General features: G+C 52.5%; 9 protein-coding genes across 9 annotated transcripts; 6 read left to right on the top strand and 3 right to left on the bottom strand.

Annotated features, from left to right (window-relative positions):
* The first annotated feature begins 450 nt into the window (after positions 1-450).
* IAQ61_000541 (uncharacterized protein) lies at positions 451-6,771 on the top strand. The gene is made up of 3 exons (XM_066094714.1): positions 451-1,058; positions 1,111-6,264; positions 6,321-6,771. Exons 1-3 carry the CDS (start codon positions 778-780, stop codon positions 6,400-6,402), a joined length of 5,517 nt encoding a protein of 1,838 aa, XP_065955022.1. The 5' UTR covers positions 451-777; the 3' UTR covers positions 6,403-6,771.
* Positions 6,772-7,290: 519 nt separating this feature from the next.
* IAQ61_000540 (uncharacterized protein) lies at positions 7,291-11,067 on the top strand. Its single transcript, XM_003842773.2, has 3 exons — positions 7,291-8,002; positions 8,065-10,613; positions 10,680-11,067. Exons 1-3 carry the CDS (start codon positions 7,529-7,531, stop codon positions 10,921-10,923), a joined length of 3,267 nt encoding a protein of 1,088 aa, XP_003842821.2. The 5' UTR covers positions 7,291-7,528; the 3' UTR covers positions 10,924-11,067.
* Positions 11,068-11,343: 276 nt separating this feature from the next.
* Positions 11,344-11,991, bottom strand: IAQ61_000539 (uncharacterized protein; the record flags this gene model as incomplete). The annotated part of the gene is made up of 1 exon (XM_003842775.2): positions 11,344-11,991. The coding sequence occupies one exon, from the start codon at positions 11,989-11,991 to the stop codon at positions 11,344-11,346; it is 648 nt and encodes a 215-aa protein (XP_003842823.1).
* A 433-nt stretch (positions 11,992-12,424) lies between these two features.
* On the top strand, positions 12,425-14,261 carry IAQ61_000538 (uncharacterized protein). Its single transcript, XM_003842777.2, has 2 exons — positions 12,425-12,835; positions 12,949-14,261. The coding sequence occupies exons 1-2, from the start codon at positions 12,611-12,613 to the stop codon at positions 13,945-13,947; spliced, it is 1,224 nt and encodes a 407-aa protein (XP_003842825.2). The 5' UTR covers positions 12,425-12,610; the 3' UTR covers positions 13,948-14,261.
* Positions 14,262-14,286: 25 nt separating this feature from the next.
* Positions 14,287-16,780, bottom strand: IAQ61_000537 (uncharacterized protein). The gene is made up of 3 exons (XM_003842778.2): positions 16,356-16,780; positions 15,622-16,199; positions 14,287-15,574 (listed from the first exon to the last, which is right to left on the bottom strand). Exons 1-3 carry the CDS (start codon positions 16,544-16,546, stop codon positions 14,466-14,468), a joined length of 1,878 nt encoding a protein of 625 aa, XP_003842826.2. The 5' UTR covers positions 16,547-16,780; the 3' UTR covers positions 14,287-14,465.
* A 598-nt stretch (positions 16,781-17,378) lies between these two features.
* IAQ61_000536 (uncharacterized protein) lies at positions 17,379-20,696 on the top strand (the record flags this gene model as incomplete). The annotated part of the gene is made up of 1 exon (XM_003842782.2): positions 17,379-20,696. One exon carries the CDS (start codon positions 17,379-17,381, stop codon positions 20,694-20,696), a length of 3,318 nt encoding a protein of 1,105 aa, XP_003842830.2.
* Positions 20,697-21,201: 505 nt separating this feature from the next.
* IAQ61_000535 (uncharacterized protein) lies at positions 21,202-21,658 on the bottom strand (the record flags this gene model as incomplete). Its single annotated transcript, XM_003842783.2, has 2 exons — positions 21,202-21,573; positions 21,632-21,658. The coding sequence occupies 2 exons, from the start codon at positions 21,656-21,658 to the stop codon at positions 21,202-21,204; spliced, it is 399 nt and encodes a 132-aa protein (XP_003842831.2).
* Positions 21,659-23,411: 1,753 nt separating this feature from the next.
* On the top strand, positions 23,412-23,681 carry IAQ61_000534 (uncharacterized protein; the record flags this gene model as incomplete). The annotated part of the gene is made up of 1 exon (XM_066094713.1): positions 23,412-23,681. The coding sequence occupies one exon, from the start codon at positions 23,412-23,414 to the stop codon at positions 23,679-23,681; it is 270 nt and encodes an 89-aa protein (XP_065955021.1).
* Positions 23,682-23,854: 173 nt separating this feature from the next.
* Positions 23,855-24,917, top strand: IAQ61_000533 (uncharacterized protein; the record flags this gene model as incomplete). The annotated part of the gene is made up of 4 exons (XM_066094712.1): positions 23,855-23,974; positions 24,031-24,390; positions 24,448-24,704; positions 24,767-24,917. 4 exons carry the CDS (start codon positions 23,855-23,857, stop codon positions 24,915-24,917), a joined length of 888 nt encoding a protein of 295 aa, XP_065955020.1.
* Between the last annotated feature and the right edge of the window lie 128 nt (positions 24,918-25,045).

Genomic DNA, 25,045 nt, shown 5'->3' with positions numbered 1-25,045 from the left:
CAGGCCGCCTGGGACCCCATTGTGCATCAGCGACCCCCTGCTGTACAGTTTCTTCTCTTCTCCAGGTATATGCTGTGCGCCATTCCAAGTGCACAGTAACGGGACGTGATGCTGAGCAGGTGCATCTTTCTCTGTGCGCACTGCAGTGCGTCTGCTCGCAGCTCATCGTCGTCGGCGGCGTTGTCGCATGAAAGAACTCTGCTGTGTAGTACGGGACATAGTTGGTACGCAAGCGTGGTGGATCGGTGGGGCACGATCCGACCAGCAGTAGTGAGCTTCAGTGTTTCCCTGTATTGTAACAAATCTATTTTTGCCGGCTGGTTAGGAGGTCTCCAGGTCAACACAGACCTCTCGGGTGTCAAGTGGTGGGTGGGTGGTGGCGGCCAGACGCATGCTAGCCATTCTGTAGCGTCGCCTGCTAATAGTACGAGTTGATTCGGCCCCTGGGGACGACCACCGGCCAACGGCGCTCAACACCATCTCACCTTCGTTTGGTCGACACTTTGACATACTTTCGTTGCCGATTCTCATTCTTCCTTCGTCTCGAGGCTCCCGTTCGCTCAGCCTGGTCCCCCTCGACCCACGTCTTGTTTGCATTCCAGCGGACACGCCTGCCACAGCACCCGCAGCCTTTTTCTCCTCTTGCGAGACACCCGACCGAACCCCCAACTCAATCGACCGGACAAGCCCAGCCGACACTTTTTTTTTTCATTCGGGCAGCCCTAGCCTGACAGCTGCCACTGCATAACGCTCCCACGGGGACGCGTCTTGCCCACCATGGCCTCGAATCCGCTCCAGAATTCGTCGCTGCCCGCCCTGCCTCAGCATCAGCAAAGCGATACAGGCCTGACCTCCGCCCTGGCCAGCCGATACCATGCACACCTGCCCATTGCCACACTCTCCTCACAGGGCATCGTCGCCGTCAACACCTATACAGATGCCAGTCGGGGTGTCGATGGCGGTAAAGAAGGCAGCGCACACCAGGCTGCCGAGGACCTCGCCCAACGCTCCTATATGCGCTTGGGCCATCGCTCCGAAGACCAGGCTATCGTGTTTCTGTATGTGAATTCCATCTGAAACATGGGAGGGCTACATGCTAACAAGATCCAGTGGTGAATCCGGTTCAGGAAAGACAACCATCCGAGGACACATGCTGAGATCCTTCCTCTCGTACTCTTCGACGCCCCTCTCGAAGAAGGTGGAGAATGCCAACTTCGTCTTCGACGCCTTCACAACTACAAAGTCCCTCACCACGCCCGTCGCTTCCAAGTCTGGACTTCTGCTAGAACTCCAATACAATACGGCTACGGCCAGCCACGCCACTCTGCTCGGTGCCCAATTCATTGCACATCGCCTTGAACGCAGCCGCATTGCCTCGGTGCCGACCGGGGAGCGCACATACCACGTGCTCTACTACCTTCTTGCGGGTACGAGCCTAGCCGAGAAGAAGCATCTCTACCTTGATGCCGTGGGCGGAGACGGGTCTGCGGGTAACCGCACCTCGATCGGCTCTAACAAGCGATGGCGGTACCTGGGACATCCCACACAACTCAAGGTCGGCATTGACGATGCCAAGGGCTTTCAAGATTTCAAGAGTGCGCTGCGTCGCCTGGAGTTTGGCAAGGAGAGCATTGCGGGAATATGTGAAATCATGGCCACCATTCTACACATTGGCCAGCTTGAGTTCGAAACGGGTCAGTCCACCACGCCAACGGCTGACGACAGCGGCGGCTATTCCCACGAAGGAGGCGAGTCCATCACCATGGTCAAGAACAAGGAGTGTTTGACACCCATTGCTCAATTCCTTGGAGTGGCTATATCCGATCTCGAGCAAAGTCTACGGTACAAGTCCAAGACACTGTACCGAGAACGCGTCACAGTCATGTTAGACCCCAAGGGCGCTCGGGCAAACGCTGATGAGCTGGCTCGTTCCCTCTACTCACTCTTGGTCACCTGGGTTATGGAGCAGATGAACTCGAGGATCTCTGTCCTACAAGACCAAATCACAAACACAATCTCCATGGTGGACTTCCCTGGTTTTGCCAATTCTGCCTCCACCGGCTCTGCTCTCGATCAACTTCTCAACAACGCAGCGAACGAGTCCTTGATCACTTTCTGTCAAGAGAGCTTCTTCCAGCGCCAGATGCAGGAACTCGAGGCAGAAGACATCAGCCTTCCTCCCATGGCCTTCTACGATAACACGGAAGCCAAGACTGGTCTTCTCAAAACCGGTAATGGTCTTCTGAGTATCCTAGACGATCAGATGCGACGCGGTAAATCAGATATGCAATTTCTCGACGCCATTCGAAAGCGTTTCGATGGCAAGAATGCTGCTATTTTGCCTGGTAGTACCACCATTGTGCAGCCCGGCAGCAACTTTCCTACACCCAACACTTCGCCTACATTCACCATTCGCCACTTTGCTGGAGATGTTGATTACAGCGTGGAGGGACTTCTTGAAGAGAATGCCGAGCTCATCTCGGGTGACATGATGCATCTATTGAAGTCGGCAGAGGCGCCCTTCGTCCAACAGCTGTTCGGGCAGGATGCCGTCCACAAGATGTCTCATCCTAAGGAGAAGACTGCAATCGTACAGGCTACCGTCAGCTCGAAGCCTTCGCGTATGCCGAGCATGGCTCGGCGCAAAGCCGACAAGACAGGCAGATATGGTCGCCAAATCAACGTGTTTGATGAGGACGGCGTCAGCGATGCAGAAAGCAACGTTTCAGGGTCCCGGAAGAACAATGACAACAAGCAGACTGGTGCAGCGGGTCAATTCGTCAGCGCGCTGCGGACCATCGAGTCGTGTCTGCGTAAAGCCAATCCATACTTTGTCTTTTGTCTCAAGCCAAATGATCGACGAATCGCGAACCAGTTCGATAGCAAATGTGTTCGTCAACAAGTACAGGCTCTGGGCATAGCCGAGATCAGCCAACGGCTCCGTGTAGCGGATTATACCATCTTTTTGCCGTTTGCCGAGTTTTTGGGCCTTGCTCAGACCGACCTCGCCATCGTTGGCAGCGACAAAGAGAAGGCTGAGATGGTACTTGACAGTAAGCCTTGGCGCGAGAACGAAGTTCGCGTTGGTGCGACGGGCGTCTTCCTCAGCGAAAAATGCTGGCTTGAGCTTGCCAATATTGACAGTGTTGCTCCTTACACTCGTGGCGTGGGTGGCTCGGAGGACAATCTCCTCACTCCTGACGCTGGGCGTTCCTTTGGAGACGTCAGAGCTGGTCTGCTTTCGCCGTCTCCCGGTGCTTACTACGACGACAAGAGTGGCAACTACTTTGGCGCTCGAGACATTGACGCTCGCTCCGAGGCACCATCAGGTATCACGAATGGCGACATGTTCCAGGGTTTGGAGCAACCAAAGATCCTCGACGAGAAGGCGGCAGACAAGAATTTGGAAGAGGTCGATGTCCTTCCTACCACTGGCGCCCGAAAGAGATGGGTTTTCATTGTGTATTGCATGACATGGTTCATCCCCGACTTCGCCATCAGAGTCCTTGGACGCATAAAGCGCAAGGACGTAAGGATGGCATGGCGAGAGAAGCTGGCCATCAACATGCTCATCTGGTTGAGCTGTGCCTCCGTCGTCTTCTTCATGATTGGGTTTCCCATGCTCATCTGCCCGACCCAACACGTTTACTCTGCTGCAGAACTGACCGCGTACGACGGCAAGGACGGTAATGATGCATATGTCGCTATTCGTGGCATTGTTTACGATCTTGGCGATTTCATTCCCTTCCACTACCCCAATGTCGTACCACAAAGGAGCCTGCTCAAGTATGCTGGCAAGGATGCAACCAACCTCTTTCCTGTACAAGTCTCTGCTCTGTGCCGCGGTGTCGACGGTTCGATTGATCCTGCAGTTCAGTTGAATTACAAGAGCACCAACTACACGGATTCTGCCGTCAACAACCTCATCAGTTCTACCGACCCCAACGCTCAATACCATGACTTCCGTGCCTTCACCAACGATTCGCGTAAAGATTGGTGGTTCGAGCAGCAGCTGTTCCTGAAGGCCAACTATATGAAAGGACGTGTAGGATACAGCCCAGAATATCTGAAGACTTTGGCCGGCAAGAGTAACTCCATTGCTTATCTCAACGGCAAAGTATACGACATGACCGATTACGTTACCGGTGGTCGACAGACAATATACAAGGTTGGCGAAGAAAGGCCTGCAGAACAACCAAACGTCAACTTTATGCACGAGCAAGTCATTTCAATCTTTCAATACCAAGCAGGCAAAGATCTTGGCAAATACTGGGAGAACCTCAAACTGTCAGCCGATATGAAGAACAACATGTTGCAATGTCTCGACAATTTATTCTACGTCGGCGATGTGGACACCAGAAACTCATCCAAGTGTTTGTTCGCCAAATACTTCCTCCTGGCTATTTCCATTCTTATCGTATCCGTCATCGGTTTCAAATTTCTCGCAGCCCTTCAATTTTCCAGGAAGACGGACCCAGAGAACATTGACAAGTTCATTATCTGCACGATTCCTGCTTACACGGAGGATGAGGAGTCTCTCCGCCGTGCCATGGATTCTGCTGCGAGGATGAAGTATGATGATAAGCGCAAACTTCTTGTCATTGTCTGCGATGGTATGATTATCGGTCAGGGAAATGACAAGCCAACTCCTCGTATCGTACTCGACATTCTTGGTGTTCCAGAATCCACTGACCCGGATCCATTGAGCTTTGAAAGTCTTGGAGACGGTCAACGTCAGCACAACATGGGAAAATGCTACAGTGGTCTTTACGAAGTCCAGGGTCACATCGTGCCGTTCTTGGTCGTGGTCAAAGTTGGAAAGCCCTCAGAAGTCTCCAAGCCTGGTAATCGTGGCAAGCGTGACTCGCAAATCATTCTTATGAGGTTCTTGAATCGCGTTCATTACAATCTCCCGATGAGTCCGCTCGAGCTTGAGATGCATCACCAGATCCGCAACATTATCGGCGTCAACCCCACGTTCTACGAATTTCTGCTACAGATTGATGCCGATACCGTTGTTGCACCCGATGCTGGCACCCGGTTTGTAGCTGCCTTTCTCCACGATACTCGACTCATTGCCATCTGTGGTGAAACAGCACTCACAAACGCCAAGTCATCTTTCGTCACTATGATGCAGGTTTACGAATACTACATCTCACACAACCTGACCAAGGCCTTTGAAAGTCTCTTTGGTTCCGTTACCTGTCTTCCTGGTTGTTTCACCATGTACCGTATTCGTGCGGCCGAAACTGGAAAGCCTCTCTTCGTGAGCAAAGAGGTAGTCGAAGCCTATCAGGAGATTCGTGTCGATACTCTACACACAAAGAACTTGCTGCATCTTGGTGAGGATCGTTATTTGACAACTCTGCTCCTCAAGTTCCACTCGAAGTACAAGACCAAGTACACCATGCGCGCGCATGCCTGGACCGTGGCACCTGACAGTTGGGCTATCTTCATGTCCCAACGTCGCCGCTGGATCAACTCAACGGTGCACAATCTCATTGAGCTGATTCCGCTGCAACAGCTGTGTGGTTTCTGCTGCTTCAGTATGCGCTTCATTGTGTTCATGGACTTGGTTTCCACAATCATTCAACCCGTCATTGTCGTCTACCTCGGATATCTCATCTACACCATTATTGCGCAACCAAACTTGATTCCAGTTACGGCGTTTATTTTGCTTGGAGCTATTTATGGTCTTCAGATGATTATCTTCATCGTACGTCGCAAGTGGGAGATGATTGGTTGGATGATCATCTACATGCTTGCCACGCCCATCTTCGCCTTTGCTCTGCCCTTGTATTCCTTCTGGTTCATGGACGACTTTTCCTGGGGTAATACTCGTGTCGTCACAGGTGAAAAGGGTCAGAAGGTGATTGTGTCTGATGAAGGAAAGTTCGACCCTGCTAGTATTCCGAAGAAGAGGTGGGAGGAGTACCAGGCTGAAATGTGGGAGCAACACACCACTCGTGACGATCAATCCGTCATGTCGGGCTACACCTATGCGACCAAGAAGCCGTTTGGAAGTGTGGCCGGATCAGAGTACGGCGGTATGCCACCTTCTCGCCCCATGTCCCACCTCGACCTCCCGCGTTACAACAATCACTCTCGCCTCAGCCTTGCGCAGAGTGGATATGGTATGGATAGTATGGAGATGACAAATCTGCCCAGCGATGATGCCATCTACCTTGAGATCAAGGACATTCTGTCAAAGTCGGATTTGATGCAGGTCACGAAGAAACATGTCAAGCTCGAGTTAGAACAAAGGTACGTTCCATGGCAGTGTACTACCATGTGGAGTGAGATACTAATCATTGCTGCAGATTTGGATGCGATCTATCGCTCAAGAAGTCCTTCATTGGTGCCACGGTCGAGTCGTTACTCGTCAGCGGGCAATTGCATTAGACCTCTTTTGCTTCTAAATTCGCGCAGCAATGCCTGGATGTCTCATGACACTACATGTCGCTTGATTACCCGTTGTCATGTACGCCCCTGTATCGCTATTCGAGATGGCATGTCTCGACTATTATTATTCTCTTACCTCTAATCATTGCATCTTGTCGTCGTTTCATGGAGTTCTGCGTTCGTGGGGGCGTTCATCTACAGTTTAATGTACCTTTGCTTCCAAGCAAATCCGCATGTCGCGTTCATCGCATTGCAGTTTATTTACCGTCATTTCGAGTAGCATTGGGCTGGAAAAGAAGGTGGGCATGGTACACTCGAGATGTAGAATTTGAGAGAAGATATCAATTGAATTGCATAATATCACAAATACCATTGATTACTTGATTTGGCTTTGACGTGCGTGCTGTTCCATGACAGACGAAAGGGGGCAACTTTGAGTCGTACTATTATTATTCCTCTCAACATAGCAGATTCCCACTGTTGTCGGTCGACACAGGCAAGCAAAATGTTCTTGCTGAAAACGATGTGTGATCGTCAGAATGAGGCCCAAAGACTACACGATGACATGCTCCTAGGTATGCTTCTTTTGAATGAAGGCGTGTGTGGTATGATCAGACTAAGCTATCAGATGAAGTGATGCAAGGGAGAAGAGCTTCTCGAAATATACGCACATCATGCGCAATGCGCAATACGCGTTGGCGTTTGGGGTCGGAGCATGAGAGAGCACAGTGCACAGCGCAGAGGACCCCATCTTCCTCCCCCAGATTAGGCTCTGCAGTTTGCAGTGTTAGACGGTTTTCTAGACTTACCGGATTGGGCAATTAGTACCCCACCACGACCACATAACATTTGGTCCTGTGGCTTGCCACTGCCCAAATTTCAACCACAATTGTGCGTTTGCCATACGCCCCTTCATTTCCGTCCTTCATTCACAGTCCAGGCCTTGATTGGCTCAGTTCTGACTCACCGGTGCGTTTTTGTGCCCTGGCCGGTTTACCACGAATTCGATTGCGACGTTGCGAGGTGCAGAGCACAATCGTTCCAAATCTCATCCATCCCGCCATCACGACCGACCTCAACACGCGACTTTGATATCCAGGACACCTAGCTACGGGTTCTATACACTATGGCGCCAAAGAAGAAGGGTAATAAGAAGGCCCAAGATGACGACTGGGAGGCCGAGCTGGGCGAGTCCGTTGCGCCCCAGACAGAGAGCCTTGCTGTCGAAAAAGAAGACGCACTACCTGAAGACGATGCCCTTGGTGGCGGTCTGATGGCTGCGCTTCAGCGGCGCGGCAAGAAGAAGAACAAGAAGGGCGCGAATCCCGATGTTGAGGGTGAAGACCCAACAGACGGTGGCGCCAACGGCGAGGTTGATCTTGCGAGCAAGGCGCCTCAAGAGGGCACTCTAGATGAAGACGATGATGACGTCTTTGCTGGGAATTATGGAAAGAAAAAGAAGGGTGGCGCGCCTGCTACCGCAAAGGCCGAGGAGCCTGTGGACAAGGACAATAATGCTGATGGAACGCCACGAGTGAAGACCAAGGCGGAGAAGGAAAAGGAGAAGAAGGAGAAGGAAAAGCAAAGAAAGAAGGAGCTGGTGAGTTGATAGGGAGCCTGACAGAGGCCTTCATATGCGACGGTCATTAATACTATTGGCAGGCTGCAAAGAAGAAGGCTGCTGGCCCTGCCAAAGCTGAGCCTGCAAAGGCCGCCGAAACCAAAGCTGCTCCTGCTGCTACACCCTCTGCCCCCACCACGACCGCCGAGACCGCTGCGCCTGGCGGCAAAAAGAAGAAGCTCAGCCCTGCCCTGGCTTTGCTCCAGAAACAACAGGAGGAGCGCAGGCGTAGAGAAGAAGAGATTGCGCGTATAGAAGCAGAGGAGAGGGCCAGGCTAGAAGAGCTGGAGAGGCAAGATGCAGAAGAGCAGAAGCGTAAGGAAGAAGCAAAGGCGCTCAAGAAGCAAAAGGAGAAGGAGAAGATTGAGCAACTCAAGAAAGAGGGCAAGTACATGACCAAGGCTCAGAAAGAGGCAAAGGCAAAGAACGAGCTCCGTCTGAAGCAAATGCTTGAGGTTGGAGAAGCAAAGGTTGCAGGTCTGGAAGAGCCCGAGGTGAAGAAGAAGCCCATCTATGACGATCGTAAGAAGAGGAAAAAGCAGATCGAGACCCAGAAGGAGAAAGAAGCCCGTGAAGCGGAAGAAGCAGCAAAGAAACTAGCGGAGCTCAAGTTGGCTGAGGAGCAAGCCGCTGCCGCTGCCGCTGCCGCCGAGAAGGCTCGTCTTGACGCTGAAACGAAGAAGGGCGATGATGACGACGCTGCGGAAGACTGGGAGGCCGAAGCCGATGAGCTTGATGGCGTTAAAGACAGCTGGGATATTGACACAGACGAAGAGGAGGAGCGCAAAGCCACGGCGAAGAAGGCCAAGGAAGAGAAAATGGCAGCCGAGAAGGCAGCAGCCGAGAAGGAACCACAATTCAAGGACACCAAAGCGAAGTCTGATTTTGATTCTGATTCTGATTCTGAAGAAGACAGCGAGGACGACTCCTCGGAAGATGAGCAGGGTACTGCCACGCAGCGAGCCGAGGCTGCACGAAAAGCCGCTGCCGCCGAGCGAAGAAAGCAGGCGCATGAAGAGGCTCTGGCAGCACGATCCAAGGACAATCTGCGATCACCCATCTGCTGTATTCTCGGTCACGTCGATACTGGTAAAACGAAGCTGCTCGACAAGATTCGTCAGACCAACGTGCAAGAAGGCGAAGCAGGAGGCATCACTCAACAGATTGGTGCCACTTACTTCCCTGTAGAGGCTCTGGAGAAGAAGGTTGCCGTTGTCAACAAGGACAAGTCATTCGTCTTCAACGTCCCCGGTCTTCTAGTCATCGATACACCTGGTCACGAGTCGTTCACCAACCTCCGTTCCCGCGGCTCATCGCTTTGCAACATTGCCATTCTTGTCATCGATATCATGCACGGTCTTGAGCCTCAAACCATTGAATCGATGAAGTTGCTGCGCGACAGGAAGACGCCTTTCATTGTCGCTCTAAACAAGATTGATCGTCTCTTTGGCTGGAAGAAGATAGATAACAACGGCTTTGAAGACAGTTTCAACCTTCAGAAGCAGGCCGTGCAATCGGAGTTTGAGGAGCGCTGGACGTTTGTACGCACCCAGCTTCAGGAACAGGGGTTCAACTCTGAGCTCTTCTTCAAGAACAAGAACATGGCCAAATACGTCTCTGTTTGCCCAACCTCCGCACACACTGGAGAAGGTATCCCAGATATGATCAAGCTCATTGTCAGGCTTACACAAGAACGTCTCACCAACAACCTTATGTATCTGTCCGAGGTTGAGTGCACGGTGCTCGAAGTCAAGGTTATTGAGGGTCTCGGTACGACCATTGATGTCATCTTGTCCAATGGTGTCCTTCACGAAGGCGACCGCATAGTGCTATGTGGTAACCCAGAACCAATCGTAACGAACATCCGAGCACTTCTGACACCAGCCGAGATGAAGGAACTCCGTGTCAAATCACAATATGTACACAACAAAGAAGTCAAGGCTGCCATGGGTATAAAGATTGCCGCCGATGGTCTCGATCAAGCAATCGCTGGATCACGACTTCTCGTTGTCGGACCCAACGATGACGAAGAGGATCTCATGGACGAGGTCATGGGAGACTTGGCCCATTTGCTCAGTAAAGTTTCCAAGACTGGTCGTGGTGTGTCCGTTCAAGCATCAACACTCGGTTCGCTTGAAGCTTTGCTTGAGTTCCTGCGGGTTTCCAAGATTCCCGTAGCCACCATTTCCATTGGTCCCGTATTCAAGAAGGATGTTCTACGTGCCGGTGTCATGTTAGAAAAGGCCAAGGAATACGCAGTCATGCTGTGTTTCGATGTCAAGGTCGACAAGGACGCCAAAGCCTATGCCGAGGAAATCGGAGTGAAGATTTTTGAAGCGGACATCATCTACCACTTGTTTGACAAGTTCACTGCGCACATGAAGCAACTTGAGGAACAGCGGAAAGAAGAGTCAAAGATGTTGGCCGTCTTCCCCTGTGTACTCCGCCCTGTCGCTGTGTTCAACAAGAAAGACCCCATTGTCATCGGTGTCGATGTTACAGATGGCAACCTGAAAATCACAACGCCGATTTGCGCTGTAAAGAAGAATCCTGCAACTGGTGTCAAGGAGATTATCCAACTCGGTAGAGTGTATGTCCCCACTTCCGCTTTGCCCATAATTTGACTTCCTCTTGCACCCACTAACTCTGATGACAGCACATCGATTGAGCGCGACCACAAGCAAATACAAGTCTGCAAGAAGGGCTCCCCATCCGTTGCTGTCAAGATTGAAGGCGCCAATCAACCCATGTACGGGCGCCATCTAGAAGAAGACGACATTCTCTACTCGGCGATTAGCAGGAAGAGTATTGACACTCTGAAGGAGTTCTTCAGAAGCGACGTGAGCCAAGATGAGTGGAAGTTGATTATGCAGCTCAAGGGACTGCTTGATATCGTATGAGTGTGATGTGTAAGGATCTGGGCAGGTAAGGGTCAGGGACGTGAGCAGAGATGTGAGGGTTGTTGTATGATTTCAATATATGGGACTAGGTGTCATAGCATAGTTTGGCGTTTTACATTGGTTACCTGGGAAACGGAAGGGGAGGGAAGGGGAGGGGGGCAGAGAGGAAAGGGGGCGTGGGAAGGAGTAAAAGTGATGTCGATAATGCTTAGATAGTTGTCCGTAGATGAGTCGAGTTCACTGCTTCTCTATTGTTTCTGACGTAGATTACAAATCCTGAGTTGCCATAAATCGCTGCACGACCTTTTGAAACCACTCCGGTTCGGGCGATACAACGAAAATAACATCCCAAGAGCTCGTCGCATCAAGCACTCATTCACGTCACTTGGTGCTAAGGAATCCCACCTTCTTCTTAACATACTAAGCCCCAGCCCCCGGTTTCTCCAACTTCTTAAACAGTTCCGGATGATCGATTGCATACTGCACTCCCGCCGCCCAATGATACAACTTGGCCGCAACCACATAGCCCTCCCTCGCAAACTCCTGCAGCCGCTCATACAGCTCCGCCAACGGCACAGTAACCCTCTGAATATCCTCGCCGTCATCAAGATGCTGCTCCGGCTCTGGTTCATCTTCCCGAAGATGCACCTCCATCATACACAACTTCATATTCGCACTCGTCATACCGGGATCCGCCGCCACCGCCGGCGACGTACTCACCACCGTGCCCCTATACCCCGTCTCCTCATACAACTCGCGGACCGCGGCATGCTCTGCAGATTCATCGGCGTCGATGAGGCCGGCGGGCCATTCCACGGTCATGGCTTGGACCGGGGGCCGGAACTGCAGGACCAGGATGGTCGAGGGCGGCTTGGAGGGGTGGTAGATGATGTTTCCCATTGCGACGGCGTCGACGCCGGATTTGGGGGTTGTCTTGCGGCTGGCGAGTTCCCAGACGCGCGGGGTGCCGTGGGCGTCGGTGTAGGTTGCGCGTTGGAGTTTTATCCAGTTTGCGGAGCTGGAGGGGAGGTCGGTGAGGGAGGTGATTTTGGGGGTTGAGGGGGGCATGGTGGCTTTGGATGTGAGGGTGGATGGGGAATTGGGGCTGTTTGTTTTTTTGGGGGGTGGGGGAAGAAGGGGAGTAGTGGAAAGAATCCGTGGGGCTGTGAGGGAGGTTTTGTTTGATATGGGGTTTCGTTACCGGTACAGTGTGGTGGACATGGACGGTCTGCAATGTTCAGGTAACGTGAGTTGGTGGATAGGGTTTGGCAATTGCTGATGACGTGATACCGGTACGCGGGACCTCAATGATATGATGGGATGGCTGGCTGTCGAGCTCGGTCTAGAGTATGGGTTTTCTTTGACTACGAGTGGTTTTATAGATGGTCCTGACTGCAAGGCACAGGCACCGGCATGGCAAGATCTAAATTGCCATTCATGGAAACATGCATGTTGACATGGTTCGGTTAGCGGTCGGTGTAAGCTACGCCAACTTCAACGTCACCAGAGCACTAGCAATAAGCAACTCATCGACGACTGCATCATTGCCCGTGTGCGCAGCGGTGATTTTTCACCCTGTTTTATTCCTTTGACAAGTCAACGCGCTGCCCATCTCGAACAATTGCATGCGCTCTCCACATCTGCCTTGCTTTGCGTTGCTCAGTTCTAATCGTTGGGAGAACGTAACATGATGTTATCACGCCGCATCTCACAACTCACACGGCGAGCGCAAATCCAAAGACAATTTTCCACGAGTTCAAGACTTCAAGTGGATTTCACACATGCAGTGATTGGTGGTGGTGTTGTAGGTCTAGCCATTGCACGGAAGCTTCAGGCACGAGACGGCACATCGACCGTCTTGATAGAAAAACATGGCGCTGTAGGAACGGAAACGAGTTCGCGAAATAGTGAGGTAAGAACTGTACTGTCTCATTCTGTAGTTGCAGTTTCTACGCAGACTGTATCTTGAATATATGTTTGATCTTGTATCTCTATCGAGCCTTTGTAGATTAATGGGCTTCTCAGGTCATACATGCGGGACTCTACTACGGCCCTGACTCCCTGAAAACGCGTCTCTGTTTGCGTGGCAAAGAGCTCATGTACGAGCTCTGCCGGAAATATGACATACCGCACCGCAACACAGGCAAATGGATCGTCGCCCAAGACGAAACACAGATGGAAGCGCTCCAAAAGATCCACAGCTTCGCCTCCACCATCGGCGTGCCCACGCGTTTCCTCTCCAAGGAAGAAGCCAAGCGTCGAGAACCAGATGTCCGCGCCGCCGCCGGGGTTCTTGAAAGTCCATCTACAGGAATCGTGGACTCACATAGCCTCATGCAGTATCTCGAAGGCGATTTCGAGTTCCACGGCGGACTCTGCGCCTTCCACTCCCCCGTCACTTCCATCAGACCGATAACCTCCGGCGAGGATGGATGGGAAATCACCACACAGTCTCCCGATGGTGCAATCAGCACCATCAGCTCCTCCACCCTCATCAACGGCGCAGGCCTATTCGCAGTCGCCATATCCAACATGATCCTCCCCCAAGACAGACAGCTAACTCCCTTCTACGCAAAAGGCTCCTACTTCTCCTACGCTGCCAGCCACCCCCGTCCCAAAACCCTCATCTACCCTGCCCCCATTCCCGGCCACGGCGGCCTAGGCACCCACCTCACCCTCGACTTGAGCGGGCGGATCCGCTTCGGACCCGATGTAGAATGGACAGACAGCCCCACAGACTACACACCCAACACGGCCAACCTCGACGCCGCCATCAAAGACATACAGACCTACCTCCCCCACGTGGACGGCAGCGCCATTTTCCCAGACTACGTGGGTATACGGCCGAAGCTGGGCAGGCTGGCTGCGACCAGCGGCAAGGACTTTCAGGATTTTGTGGTGCGCGCGGAGGAGGGGCACACGGGGTTTGTCAACCTGTTGGCGATTGAAAGTCCTGGGCTTACGAGTTGTTTGGCGATTGCGGAGGAGGTTGAGGGGCTGTTGTATGGGGGTGCGAGGAGCTAGTTTGGACGAATGTTCAGAGGGATTCATCGAGACTTCGGTGGGATGGGGAGATGTTTGGTCAAATAATGAACCAGATTTAGAACGCTTTTCATACACTCCAAGGTGACGGAAATCTCAGACGAACCATAAAACACGGCGTCCGTGTACGACAGTTCAATGGGCAGGATATCGCCAAATGGAAAGAAGCCCTGATGAAGCAATGGAAAAGGGTAAATCAAGTATATAAATATCAGTCATAATAGCATCTTTACGTAGAGACAGCATCTGCCAAGGACACCGGAACGCAATAATGGCAGCAAAGAAAATTATGCAAGGAAACAAGGGGCGCGTGTCATCCATCATGCCTCGTCGTCAAGTTTCGAGGGAGCAAGTGAGCGTGCAAGATCTCCTGAGCTACATGGCAAAAAGGCACAAACGAGCAAAAGTGTACACAAAGATGGTCATGATCTTTTATTGAGTTATGCTATCACAAGGCGGCTAACCCTCGGCAACCGACAAGAAAAAGCCGTCTCATCTATCTACCTTCCAAACGAGAACCAGCCCTTCTTTTGCTGTGGCCGTTCAGCCTTCTGCTCTTCCACCGCCGCCGCCGGCTCAGGCTCCGGCTTCTGTACAGCAGGGGCACGACCAGGATACTCGACGTAGTTCCAAGCTACGTCCAAGAACAGCGGCTTAACGGGAACAGGCTTGAGTTTCGGCGGCCAAGTGACAAGGTTCTTGAGCTCCACGGATCCGGACGCTGGGTACTCGTTGAGGCGCTCGACGACGGGCGCTGCATTTGTGGGTCCAGTTTTGTTGGCGGTTGCTGAACTGGCGATGAGTTGGGAGAGCGCGACTACGCCGCGGTAATGCGAGTTGAGGTTCTCGAGGTGCTTTTGTAAATTCTGCGCTTGCTCTGTGGAGACGTGTAGCTTGGTTGCTGAGGAGGCGGATGGAGGAGAGGTCCCGGGAGCAGATGTGGCTTGTGCTGACAGTGATAATGCACGATTACATAGCGCCAGTGCCTGCTTTGGGGTGTTCAAAAAGGCATAGGAATGCGAGAGATTTAAGCACTTGAGTGCCTGGAAGTATGCGCGCTGGCCATCTAATTCGGCGATGAAGGCGGTGTCCCGCACAGCACCTCGGAGTTCCTTGATAGAGTCGATGCTCTGTAGTATTGCATCGTAGAGAGCAATACGTTCCCTCAATCTCGCAAGCTTGCGACCCGTAGGTTCCTCTCGCTCGGTCCACTCCTTGCCGTCCTTGCGTGGCCGCCGTGGCTTGTGTGGGGGATTGGCGGGGAATGACAGTCCGTCGTCGGAGCCGATGAGGACTCTGTTCCGGCCAATGCGCCACGAGATGAGGTTGTAGTTGACTGCGAGGCTTGTCACTCGGAGGTCCTGCATCCGGGTATCGCCTTCCTCTACGCCTTCCTTTTCCAGTTCCTCGATAGCTCTACGGGTGGCATCGACAGCGTCCTGGCTTGCAATGAGAATGTCATCATATGCGTTGGCCCGGTCTTTGGAAGTGGCGCTGGAGTCGACAAGCTGTTGGAGCCCAGTGGAGGCGGTATCGACAGCGGACAGAGCCTGACCAATGGCAGCATCGACAACGTTTGCTGTGCGGCCACGCCAACTGATTTGGGAGTCTGGAATCCTGTCAGAAGGGGCCCACGAATCAAACAAAAGTACTTACTAGATGTAGCAGCCTCGGCCTCTTGCAATGCTGCTGGATCGAGCTGCTCGACAGCCTGGAGGAGACTCTCATCGTCTCTGGGGAAGAATTTGATGGCGACAGAGGGGACTCCAACGGTGCGGGGGATGCGGCTCTGATAGGCAGCATAGCGGATGCTGGGGTCCGTTGTCGCTGCCAGGACATCCTTGAAGAGGTCCTTCTTGGTCGTCTTCAGCAAGGTGCTGTAGATGACTCTTGCAGCCGAGTAGTTGGTGAGACATGAGTTCCAGCGCTTTGGCAGGGCAGCACCGGTCTTGACGCCCTCGGCCTGCTTCTCGAATTCCTCAGCGCCGGCCAAGGCGAAGACATATGCCCTTGTCTCGAGGACATCAGTGTCAGATGCACGACTGGCTGCCGTATCGGCCACGAGCGCCGACATGTTCCTTGCCGTCTGGACGGCCTTGTGCAGACGCGAGACAATGTGCTGGCGGGTGGAGCCGGTGATGTTCTTGTCGGCGTGGTCTTCCGTGTGGGAGGCCTTCATAGCCATGGCATGCGCCCATGCACGCTCCGACGTCAATAGGAGGAGATGGAGGGCCCTGCTCTGATCAGCCCATGGCCGGTGGAGTGATTTTGTCGATATACTCGAGTATACCGCCATTCTCACTCATGTCTATATACTGTGTACACGAGTTGCACAACCACCACTTCCAGCCGTAAAAAAAGGGCGACGCGCGAGCATGGGGTGGACATACTCGACATTCTCGCCAATCTCGGCCGCTGTGACGCCGTCTTTGGCAGCGAATTTTGCGTTTTTCGGCGTGGCTCTCCCCAGCTTCTTGCGCACAATGCGCAGTCTACGCGATAATTGCGCACGGTAGCTGCTGTAATCGCCGAGGAGAAAAGCGGACTCGCGGAAGTCGACAATGAACTTGGTGATGTCCATGGTAGATGGCAAGGGCGAGGGGTACCCGTGTGGGGTAGCTGGCCTTGGCTTATATCCAGAATGAATGAATGCGTGTTGTCGGTGCTGTTGTCGGTGTTGTGTGGGGTGTTATATGTTGGTGTCGTTGGAGGGGTAGCAGCAGGCAATGGGAGGATGGTGAGATGTCTCTCTGTCTCTGCCAAGCAATTCACCCCCACCCGCGTCTTTCGCTCTGCCGTCTCCGTCTGGTTGGGCCTAGTTCTGGTTCTGGTTCTAGTTCTAGTTCTACCTAGTCCAAACTTTTTCGACATATCATAGACGACGTCTTTTGCTTGCCGTGGTCTCATTGTCATTGTCATTCGCCATAACCCAATTTCTTTCCCTCTCCCTCTCCCTCTCCCTCTCTCTTGCCCTTTCACCTTGCCTTTTCCCATCACGTTCGCTCTCGGGGGCCGCAGGGGAATTGACCGTCTCTTGATGCAGGTGTAGGTCCAGGCTCTCTACATTGCTCCCTCGCCAGACGTCGACAGTTCCATTCTGCCATTTCCGCCGCTGCCACATGGTACAATACAAGGCCTGTGTCTAAACCACACTGCCCACTGTAACATTGACATCAGCATACATGCTGCACTCATTCGCCATACCATTCCATACAATACGCCACTCTCGGCCTCGCTCTGTCTGCGCACCGTCTTCGTCACACGTCCTCGAACCCGCCCGATAGCCAGCATCGCCACACCTCCCTTCTGCGCGCCTGGGAGCTCAGGTGATGCTCGAGCGTGCTTCGACATGCCTCGAATCTGGCAGACGTCAGCTCCTTTGCGCCCCCAAGCCATGTCTTCGCCCTCGACGCATGCAGCACTCGCAATACTGGCACCACCCTGCCAGCGACCTCGGCCCGCCCGTCTGCTGGCCTGCTCCTTCGAGTCGACGACATGCACCCACACCCACGACTTGCCGTGTAGCTGACCGGCCCAAAAAGAAGACCCTTCCCCCACCTACACGACAAAGCAATGGCCTGTTGCTAGACTTTCTGTACCCAGAACAGACGCTTGTCTGGCTGAAGCGACGGTCTTCCCACGGTGGATCCACTGCTCTCGAGCCCCGACGCCGCCACTACTCGACCGCCACGAAAACCTTGTCAGAGGTAGAGAAGAGTGACGAAGAGGCAGCTATAGAAGAGGCAGAGGCACAGGCTGGACTGAAGTCAATGCTGCAGTGGTCTACCCCCTTTGCGGAGCTGCGGCGCATTCTCAACGAGCGTCCACCCGGGAAACAAGAGCTCGCCTGGCTCTTGTACAACGCCATGTCTCCAGCAGACCACGCGCATAGTCAATATCATTTTCCCAAGGACCTTATAGAGTATCTTGCGCAGGATGGTCCCCCGTCTCCCAGTAGGGTGGTCGACCTCTTCGACCAAATACCCCCTAAATGGCGTCGACCCACCTCTTTTCGCTTTGCCGTCGAGGCCTACGTAACACTCAAATTGGTCGGTCCTGCCATCCAGCTGCTCGAGCGCATGGACCCCAAAAGGGATTGGGACATGCTCAACATGGGACTTGACCTCTTATTGCGGCAAACCGTTCTAGACGAGCAATGGGACCTCAGCCTTCGTGTCTTTAGGATCTTTCTCAAGAATACCGAGCAGGTGCGGGGTAAGCCTGTATATCGGCAGATCCATTTCGGAGATACAGTGCCAGAACTATGGAGACAAGTACAACAAATACCCGGATTGCTAGACTACGTCGACTCGTTTCTCTATCACGTCCGCCAGTACAAGGACGAACTTACGGCATCCAAAGTCAAGCGAGAGACTCTAGCACACTTCACCATGACCTTTATACCCAGCGCCATGGATCGTCTCATCCACAGCGAAGATCCCGACGAGAATTTCATTTGGACCTGGTTCAAGAAACTATTCGACGACATGCATGCAACTGGTATTCTGCCAACGACGGCCTGTTATGAGCACGCCATTACGGAGATGCTGAAATTACCACGCTATCGAGATTACACCAACAAACGCAAGATTTGGCTCCAGCTCTACAGAGACTACAGAGAGGACTATCTCGAGCGCGCCAAGTTGCCAGTTCCCACTCAAAAGCCATCACAGGCTCTCATCGGCCAGCTCATCTATTACCATAGTCTACACAACGGGCTGAAAAGGATAATGGATCACGTTCAGGATTTGCGTGATTGGTATCCCGGCAAGCCTTTGCCAGCTCCGATGCTCTTGCACTTGATATACACCTTTGCTGAACATGGGGAGCATGCTCGGGTGGAAGAATTCTTTCAAGAGCTTCAGGCACACTATCCAAAAGATCTGGACCTCAAGATTTTGTCAGCCTTGCTTTACGTTCATGCTCGGCGTGCCGATGTTGAGCAGACTCTTGCGCAATTTCAGCGAATTCAAGACGAATTCAAGCTTGTGCCTGATATTTATTGTTGGAACATCCTGATATTGGCCCATGTCCGCGCGGACGACCTCGATGGAGCTCTCGAATGTTTCAATGGTTGTCTGGATCGTGGTCTCAAGCCAGACGCGAAAACCTTTGGTCCTTTGCTCGACTTTTCGGCCCACCGAGGAGATGTCGAAGCATTTGAAACACTCTTCTCGAAAGCAAAGCAGGTGGGCGTCGATTTGAATTCCGATGTCCGAGCCAGGTCTGGCTATGTCGAGTGTTTTTTGAATGCAGGCGACCCAGAAGGTGCCATTGCAATTGCCGCGGGTATTCTCAAGAGCTGGCAAGCTGGAACCCTTCAAGGAGGCCAACTTACTCACACCTGGAATCTTTTGATACAGCACTATGCGCTGAACGGTGATCTTGCCAAGGCACGCGAGTACTACAGACAAATGATTGAGAATGACATTCCGCTTGATACCTGGACATATGGCAGTCTGATGCGAGCTCTGGTGCAAGTCAAGCAAACGAATGCTGCTTATAAGATTCTACGGGTCACAATGCCACAATATAACCTCCGAGTTCACGGGTTTCATTACGCCATCGTCATGGCTGGTTTCATGCGAGAGGGCCAACACAAACTTGCATCGGCTGCCCAGGCCAGAATGGCTGAGCGACAAGTACCGCAAACACCCAGTTCAAACAAAGCAACACTGCAGGTCCTCGGTGAAAGCGACCTCAAGAAACTAGAGGAGCGAGGAGCGAAACATACCAATTACAAGCTGTTGAAGGTCGAGGAAGCACTCCAAGAAATGCTTGTCGCAAATACAATCCGCGCAGGTGCGAATCGTGAGCCACAAACTTCCAGATATATTGATCCACATGACATCAACTCGCTCCCTCAGTCCTATTATGGTTCCTTGATCTCACTTTACACGACTCGTTCAGCGTACGCCATCTGCAAAAGACTGTTCAACAAGGCAATGGAAGCGGCGCCGGATGTAGAGGACAACGCCCTCCCGACTACCCTCACCGTCGCCATTATGCAAGCCCACTTCAAAGCAGGCAAGCATGCCGAGGTCGCCAGGATATGGGAACTTGCCCGCACTTCCGCTAATAAACTCACCAAAACCCTCAGCCAGGTCCGCGAAGAAAGCTCAGGTGATACAGATCCCGCCTCTCTCTTCAGTCCGGTCGTCCAACAGCGCTATGAAGAGTCTCGCATCGCCAACAATCGCCGCCACATCCTTGTCAAACCCTGCCGTATATACATGCGCAGTCTCTTCGCTCAAAGCCAAGCTGAAGTCATACCAATTGCATCTGCCACAATTCGCAGTCTTCTCATCGACGGTTATACAATCGACAACTTGACCTGGAATGAGTTCATCCAACAACTTGTCTTACACTCGCACCTCCTCGAAGCTTTCAAAGCCTGCGAGGAATATCTCATGCCGCGCTTTCCCGGCTGGCGGAACCTTACGCCAGGCTACAGGCGTAGAAACGTTGAGGGGTACCAGTGGATGGAATTACGCCATTATGATATCAAGAGGGCGAGTGTGCTTCCGAGGTATAAGACGTTGGTGTTGTTGGCCAAGGCATTTGCGCAAGTCAAAAGTGATGAGAGAAACGGGGTGGGTTATGATAGGGAGACTCGGATGTGGTTCAGTATGCGGTTGAGCGAGGCGGCACCGTTGACGTTGAGGGCCATTGAGAGTATGCCCAGGACCAGTGATTTGCTACAGGAGAAGTACTTTAATGATGTGCATTAGGGTTGTGGTTGCTAGCTTTGGGTGAAGCGGTGGGAGAGAGGGGAAGAAGAGGAGAGGGTACGATAACGGTGCTGAAATTCGGTACAGGATGCATGTTCAAAGCGGAGCTGAAACTGGTACTGGATCTATGTGATGTGTATTATTATCAAATCAAATGTATATGAGCCAACTCCACCATAGTTCAAAGTCCACCAAAGTCCACGATAAAATGCTCTCATTGACCTCACTGGCGCTATCGCCACCACTTCCTCAAGCCTAGAGTTTCCGCACGCATACACGCTCGACCATTCTCCGGCAACTCAACTGTACCACGTATATCGTTGCCAACTTCCGAAACCCTCGACACTGTTCAGCACAAAGATTGATCGGGGGATAATTGTATGGTGTTGGTGGACGAATAGGTAGTAGATTGCAACAATATTGCATAGATTCGAGGGGAACAAGCAGAGTATTCATTTATCCTTTCTGCATATTTCAAGCATAAGTCAAACCCCTCGTTCAATCTCTAAGTTCCATCATTATTCTGGCACTTCAACCGCGCCGACCGCACTGGGGCAATAATACATCCCCCCTCTGTCGGCATAGTCGCCAAAGCGCCCACACTCGCATCCGCCAAATTATCGCAGTTCTTGGACGACTGCCACACCTGCAGCACCGCGTACTGGTTGTCCGCACAGACAAAGTGGCCCGTCGTCGTGTCCACGGAGAAGGATTTCCCGACCGCTGTGTCCCAGGTGAAACAGTCGCCGGTGGCAGCGGTGTAGTAGATGATGGGTGAGATGAAGGTGTCATCTTCGCAGGTTCCGCCGCTGAATTGGGCGAGGTTTATGCCGAGGGAGAGGACGGGGTGTGCGGTTAGGGTTAGGCTGAGGAGGACCTGGGTGGGTGTTAGGGATGGGGGGAGAGGGGTGGGTGAGGGTGGCAGGAGGGCGGACCTTTGCTACTGTGGATGTGGTGATCATTGTGGAGGATGGAGGGTTTAGGTTGTGAATGTGGGTAGTTGTGGTTGTGTGATGAAAAGTGTTTGAGCCGAGAGATATGTTGGTTGAAAGAAAGAGAAGAGCACATTGAACTCGATGCCCTTAAGTACATTTGTCCCTGGCCCAGTCCCAGGTTCCCCCCATGGACACCGTCAACTTCTCACTCTCGATGATCGTGGGACCTCTTGCCGCTCCTCCTCGCTTTCCCAAAGGATCGACGCCCTTCCCAATGTCACTTGCAACCGCCATTGCAACCTTCCAAGAAGTGGGATGAGATTCGGGGGCAGTACGGCGATCTTCGGACCCCGAATGTATTCAGCATATGCCGTTAGAGTTGACACTCTGCTGAAGTGTTGGTCCCGTATATTGTGACTAAGACGCCACAGTAGCAGGACGCACGAGAACTCTTCTTGGTAAGATCATCGCGGGAAAAAAGCAATTGGTAACAATGGACCCAAAGAAGACGTCATTTTGGCTTGTATGTACATACTTTGTCGTATAGGTAGGATGGAGTAGTCGCTTCCCTCCAACCTCTTGTCTCAGCCTTCTTAGCGTCACCTTGGTTTCTCTCCAAAAGTAAAGCATAGTCTACGATGACCACAATGCACCCATCAACCCGGCCATCGAACATACTGTACAAGCTAAATAACCCCCATGGGCCCCGGGTTTCCGCATGCGGTATACACAGTCCAAAAAAAAATAGACAGAAGGTAGTTCACGGGTAGGCGCCTTGGCATACTGTACGGTATAGCGCAACTTAGTCACTAGTCAACATTCGCATGCCGCTTTGCCCCCTATCCGCAGCCTTAGGCATCCCATACCACGTAGGTGGCGGTCAGAAGGCATGTATTCTTAGCTAAATCAGTCATCCTGGATCAACGCCAGCATGTGGGTTCAGGCGACTGTACCTTGAAGACCTTCTGCTTCAGGCTCCGTTGGGGTAGACTTGACTTAACTTTGGCATGTGGAGAGCCCGGGACGATCCAGTGCTGTCCCCACCTACCTATGCGGGCGCCAGGCAAACTCTATTCTTGGGTTTGTAGCAATGATTCAGTGCGACTCACTGCGATGCACCTAGGTGGCTGGAGGTTTGTGAGGAGCTTGGCATGTACCCCGGTGGATACTGTTTCCTATTCCCGTACATCTGACATGTTGTGTTGAAAGTGTAAGGACTTTGTAGATATATGTGGATGCTGAATGTAGGTATCAGGGACTGTGATCAGATATCAAAGCAGGAATGACAGCAGTCATGCTCATGGCGACCTCGCATCAGTGCTGTACCTGGGTGCACGCCGTTCTCCTGTCTGCTCTGGCTATCCAACTACTTTTTCTCGACGCCTGGCAATCTGATTGACTGTGCTGCATATGGAAGTATGGGAGGGGGCCATAACCGTCAGGCGGAGTCAGCCCTGTCGCGCACATGGGACTTGGGGTCTGGGGCCTGGCGATCAAGATCTAGCCATCACAGTATCACTAACCTAAACGGTCGAGTTTGTTTCCGAATATCCAAAGTAGTTTCCAGATCTGAAGGCCCTTAGCTTCGCTGTTAAGCATGCACTGTCGTGTGTAGTTGCTTCCCGTTGGCATCCTGACACAAACGTGTCAATACGGCCATACGGTGCATATGGTATCCATGTACACCATTTCCATCCCAGTGTGACGGATCAAGGCGTCATCGAAACAACGCTGAACAGAACATCAATGAGGAAACGTGCTCACGCCAAAGGGCCTGGGAATGGGGGCCATATGTACGGTGACCAGTGATCGAGCATCAGACCCATTTGCATGGAACAGAGATCGTCAGATTCAGGCCGAATCTGCTTCTGAGGGATTCCCACTACCCGTCATGCTCAAGTTGGCCGGGCTGATGGGACTCGAGCTGGGATTGCTTGAAGGATCAACATGTAACCTTGCACGGCTTGTTGACATCCCCGCTATCACGAACTGTAGTGATGGGTTGGTCGAAGATGGTGATTGTTATCGTGCACCCTTCTGGGACTCCTGATGCAGATCAATGGTGTGGCCAGGATGGAGCGAGGAAAGGGAGAATATAAGTAGTGAAGAAGTTCTCCTGACAGTTACCAATCACTACAATTCAGCTCACTTTCCCTCCAATACTTATCTGTCATTCATCCAACGAACCCAATTACTTGTCCATCAATTTCCCACCACGCCAGAATGAAGTCTGTCACAGTTTCCGGAGTTGGTCTTGCCCTCATTGGCGTCGCTCAAGCCGGTGTCATCACCGCCAGACAAGGCTCATTCCGCTTCGAATGCAACGGCCAGCAATATCCCGATGTACGTGAAGAATGTTTTCACACCCACCATCTCATGATTAACCAAAGAATCTCTAGACTGGCGACTGCAATGATCTTTTCAACACCTTCACCGATGGCACGCAGACCTACACGAAGCCATCCGGTGTCACAGCAAACGGCCAAGTCTTCAACTTGGGTGACAGCAGCAACTGCCAGGTCGAGATCTTCTGGCAAGACAACTCGTATGTTGTGACTGGCAACCAGATTTTCAACGCCATCAACGGCGTCAGCACGACCTGCTTTCCCTCTGGCACGGGCGGCACTGCCGTTGACCTTGGTGGTCGTTACACGATTGGCGTGCGCAACAATCCGACCTACGACCCGCCTGCTAAGCGTTCTGTGTCGAAGCTCATTCCAATGGGAAGGCGTGGCGATCATATGAAGCGAGCTGATGGCGTGAGTTGGCTTCATCTCATCACGACACCACATCGACGATATACTAACAGGATCCAGGACGAGTCATTCACATATGGCATCCACACCACCTATGCCAAACCCCAAAACTTCAAGCACAACATCGGGCCCGGTCTGCCCGGCGGTTCCACCTGGGAATGGTCTGAAGAGAAGAGCGTGACAGACAGCGTCTCCTTCAGCTCCTCGGTGTCTGCCGGCATCGAAGGTATACTCAGCGCATCGCTGTCGACGGAGATTTCCTCGTCCACTACAACCACCAGTGGCCAGGCAAGTACGATTACAATCAATTGCGAAGAGTAAGTCTACTGCTGGGAGAGCCGGCTTCGGCGAATATGCGCGCTGACATGGAGGTTTCTAGCAACGAGTTTGGTCAGGTCTACTTCCAGGCCTACGCGGAGACGTGGCAGGGTGTGCTGCAGCCGAGTGGTCAGCAGCTCATTGTCACAAAGCCCATGGCTAAGGATGGTGTGACCGAGGGTTTCTATTCTTATGACTGTATCCCTAAATAAGCAATGGTATGTTTTGAGGGGATGCGGAGGATGGGAGGCTTGGAGCTGTGCATGGTGATGTGGTGTGCTTTAGATTAGCAGCTACCTAGACGGTGTCAGAGGTGCCAATGCGAGCATTCTATAGTTGA

The sequence above is a fragment of the Plenodomus lingam genome (genome assembly GCF_022343315.1).
Source record: "Plenodomus lingam strain CAN1 chromosome Unknown contig_11, whole genome shotgun sequence".
Lineage (NCBI taxonomy): Eukaryota > Fungi > Ascomycota > Dothideomycetes > Pleosporales > Leptosphaeriaceae > Plenodomus > Plenodomus lingam.
Note: the sequence above shows the minus strand (reverse complement) of the source record. Positions and strands in the feature narration are given on the sequence as shown.

Bases quoted from the DNA above. Each gene is read 5' to 3' on its own strand.
- IAQ61_000541 (XM_066094714.1), top strand. From the start codon at position 778: ATGGCCTCGAATCCGCTCCAGAATTCGTCGCTGCCCGCCCTGCCTCAG. The intron at 1,059-1,110 runs GTATGTGAATTC...AACAAGATCCAG, and splicing joins GACCAGGCTATCGTGTTTCT to TGGTGAATCCGGTTCAGGAA. The intron at 6,265-6,320 runs GTACGTTCCATG...TCATTGCTGCAG, and splicing joins AAGCTCGAGTTAGAACAAAG to ATTTGGATGCGATCTATCGC.
- IAQ61_000537 (XM_003842778.2), bottom strand. From the start codon at position 16,546: ATGGACATCACCAAGTTCATTGTCGACTTCCGCGAGTCCGCTTTTCTC. The intron at 16,200-16,355 runs GTATGTCCACCC...TGATCAGAGCAG, and splicing joins GAGATTGGCGAGAATGTCGA to GGCCCTCCATCTCCTCCTAT. The intron at 15,575-15,621 runs GTAAGTACTTTT...ACAGGATTCCAG, and splicing joins GGCCGAGGCTGCTACATCTA to ACTCCCAAATCAGTTGGCGT.
- IAQ61_000540 (XM_003842773.2), top strand. From the start codon at position 7,529: ATGGCGCCAAAGAAGAAGGGTAATAAGAAGGCCCAAGATGACGACTGG. The intron at 8,003-8,064 runs GTGAGTTGATAG...TACTATTGGCAG, and splicing joins AGCAAAGAAAGAAGGAGCTG to GCTGCAAAGAAGAAGGCTGC. The intron at 10,614-10,679 runs GTATGTCCCCAC...CTCTGATGACAG, and splicing joins ATTATCCAACTCGGTAGAGT to CACATCGATTGAGCGCGACC.
- IAQ61_000538 (XM_003842777.2), top strand. From the start codon at position 12,611: ATGATGTTATCACGCCGCATCTCACAACTCACACGGCGAGCGCAAATC. The intron at 12,836-12,948 runs GTAAGAACTGTA...TGGGCTTCTCAG, and splicing joins CGAGTTCGCGAAATAGTGAG to GTCATACATGCGGGACTCTA.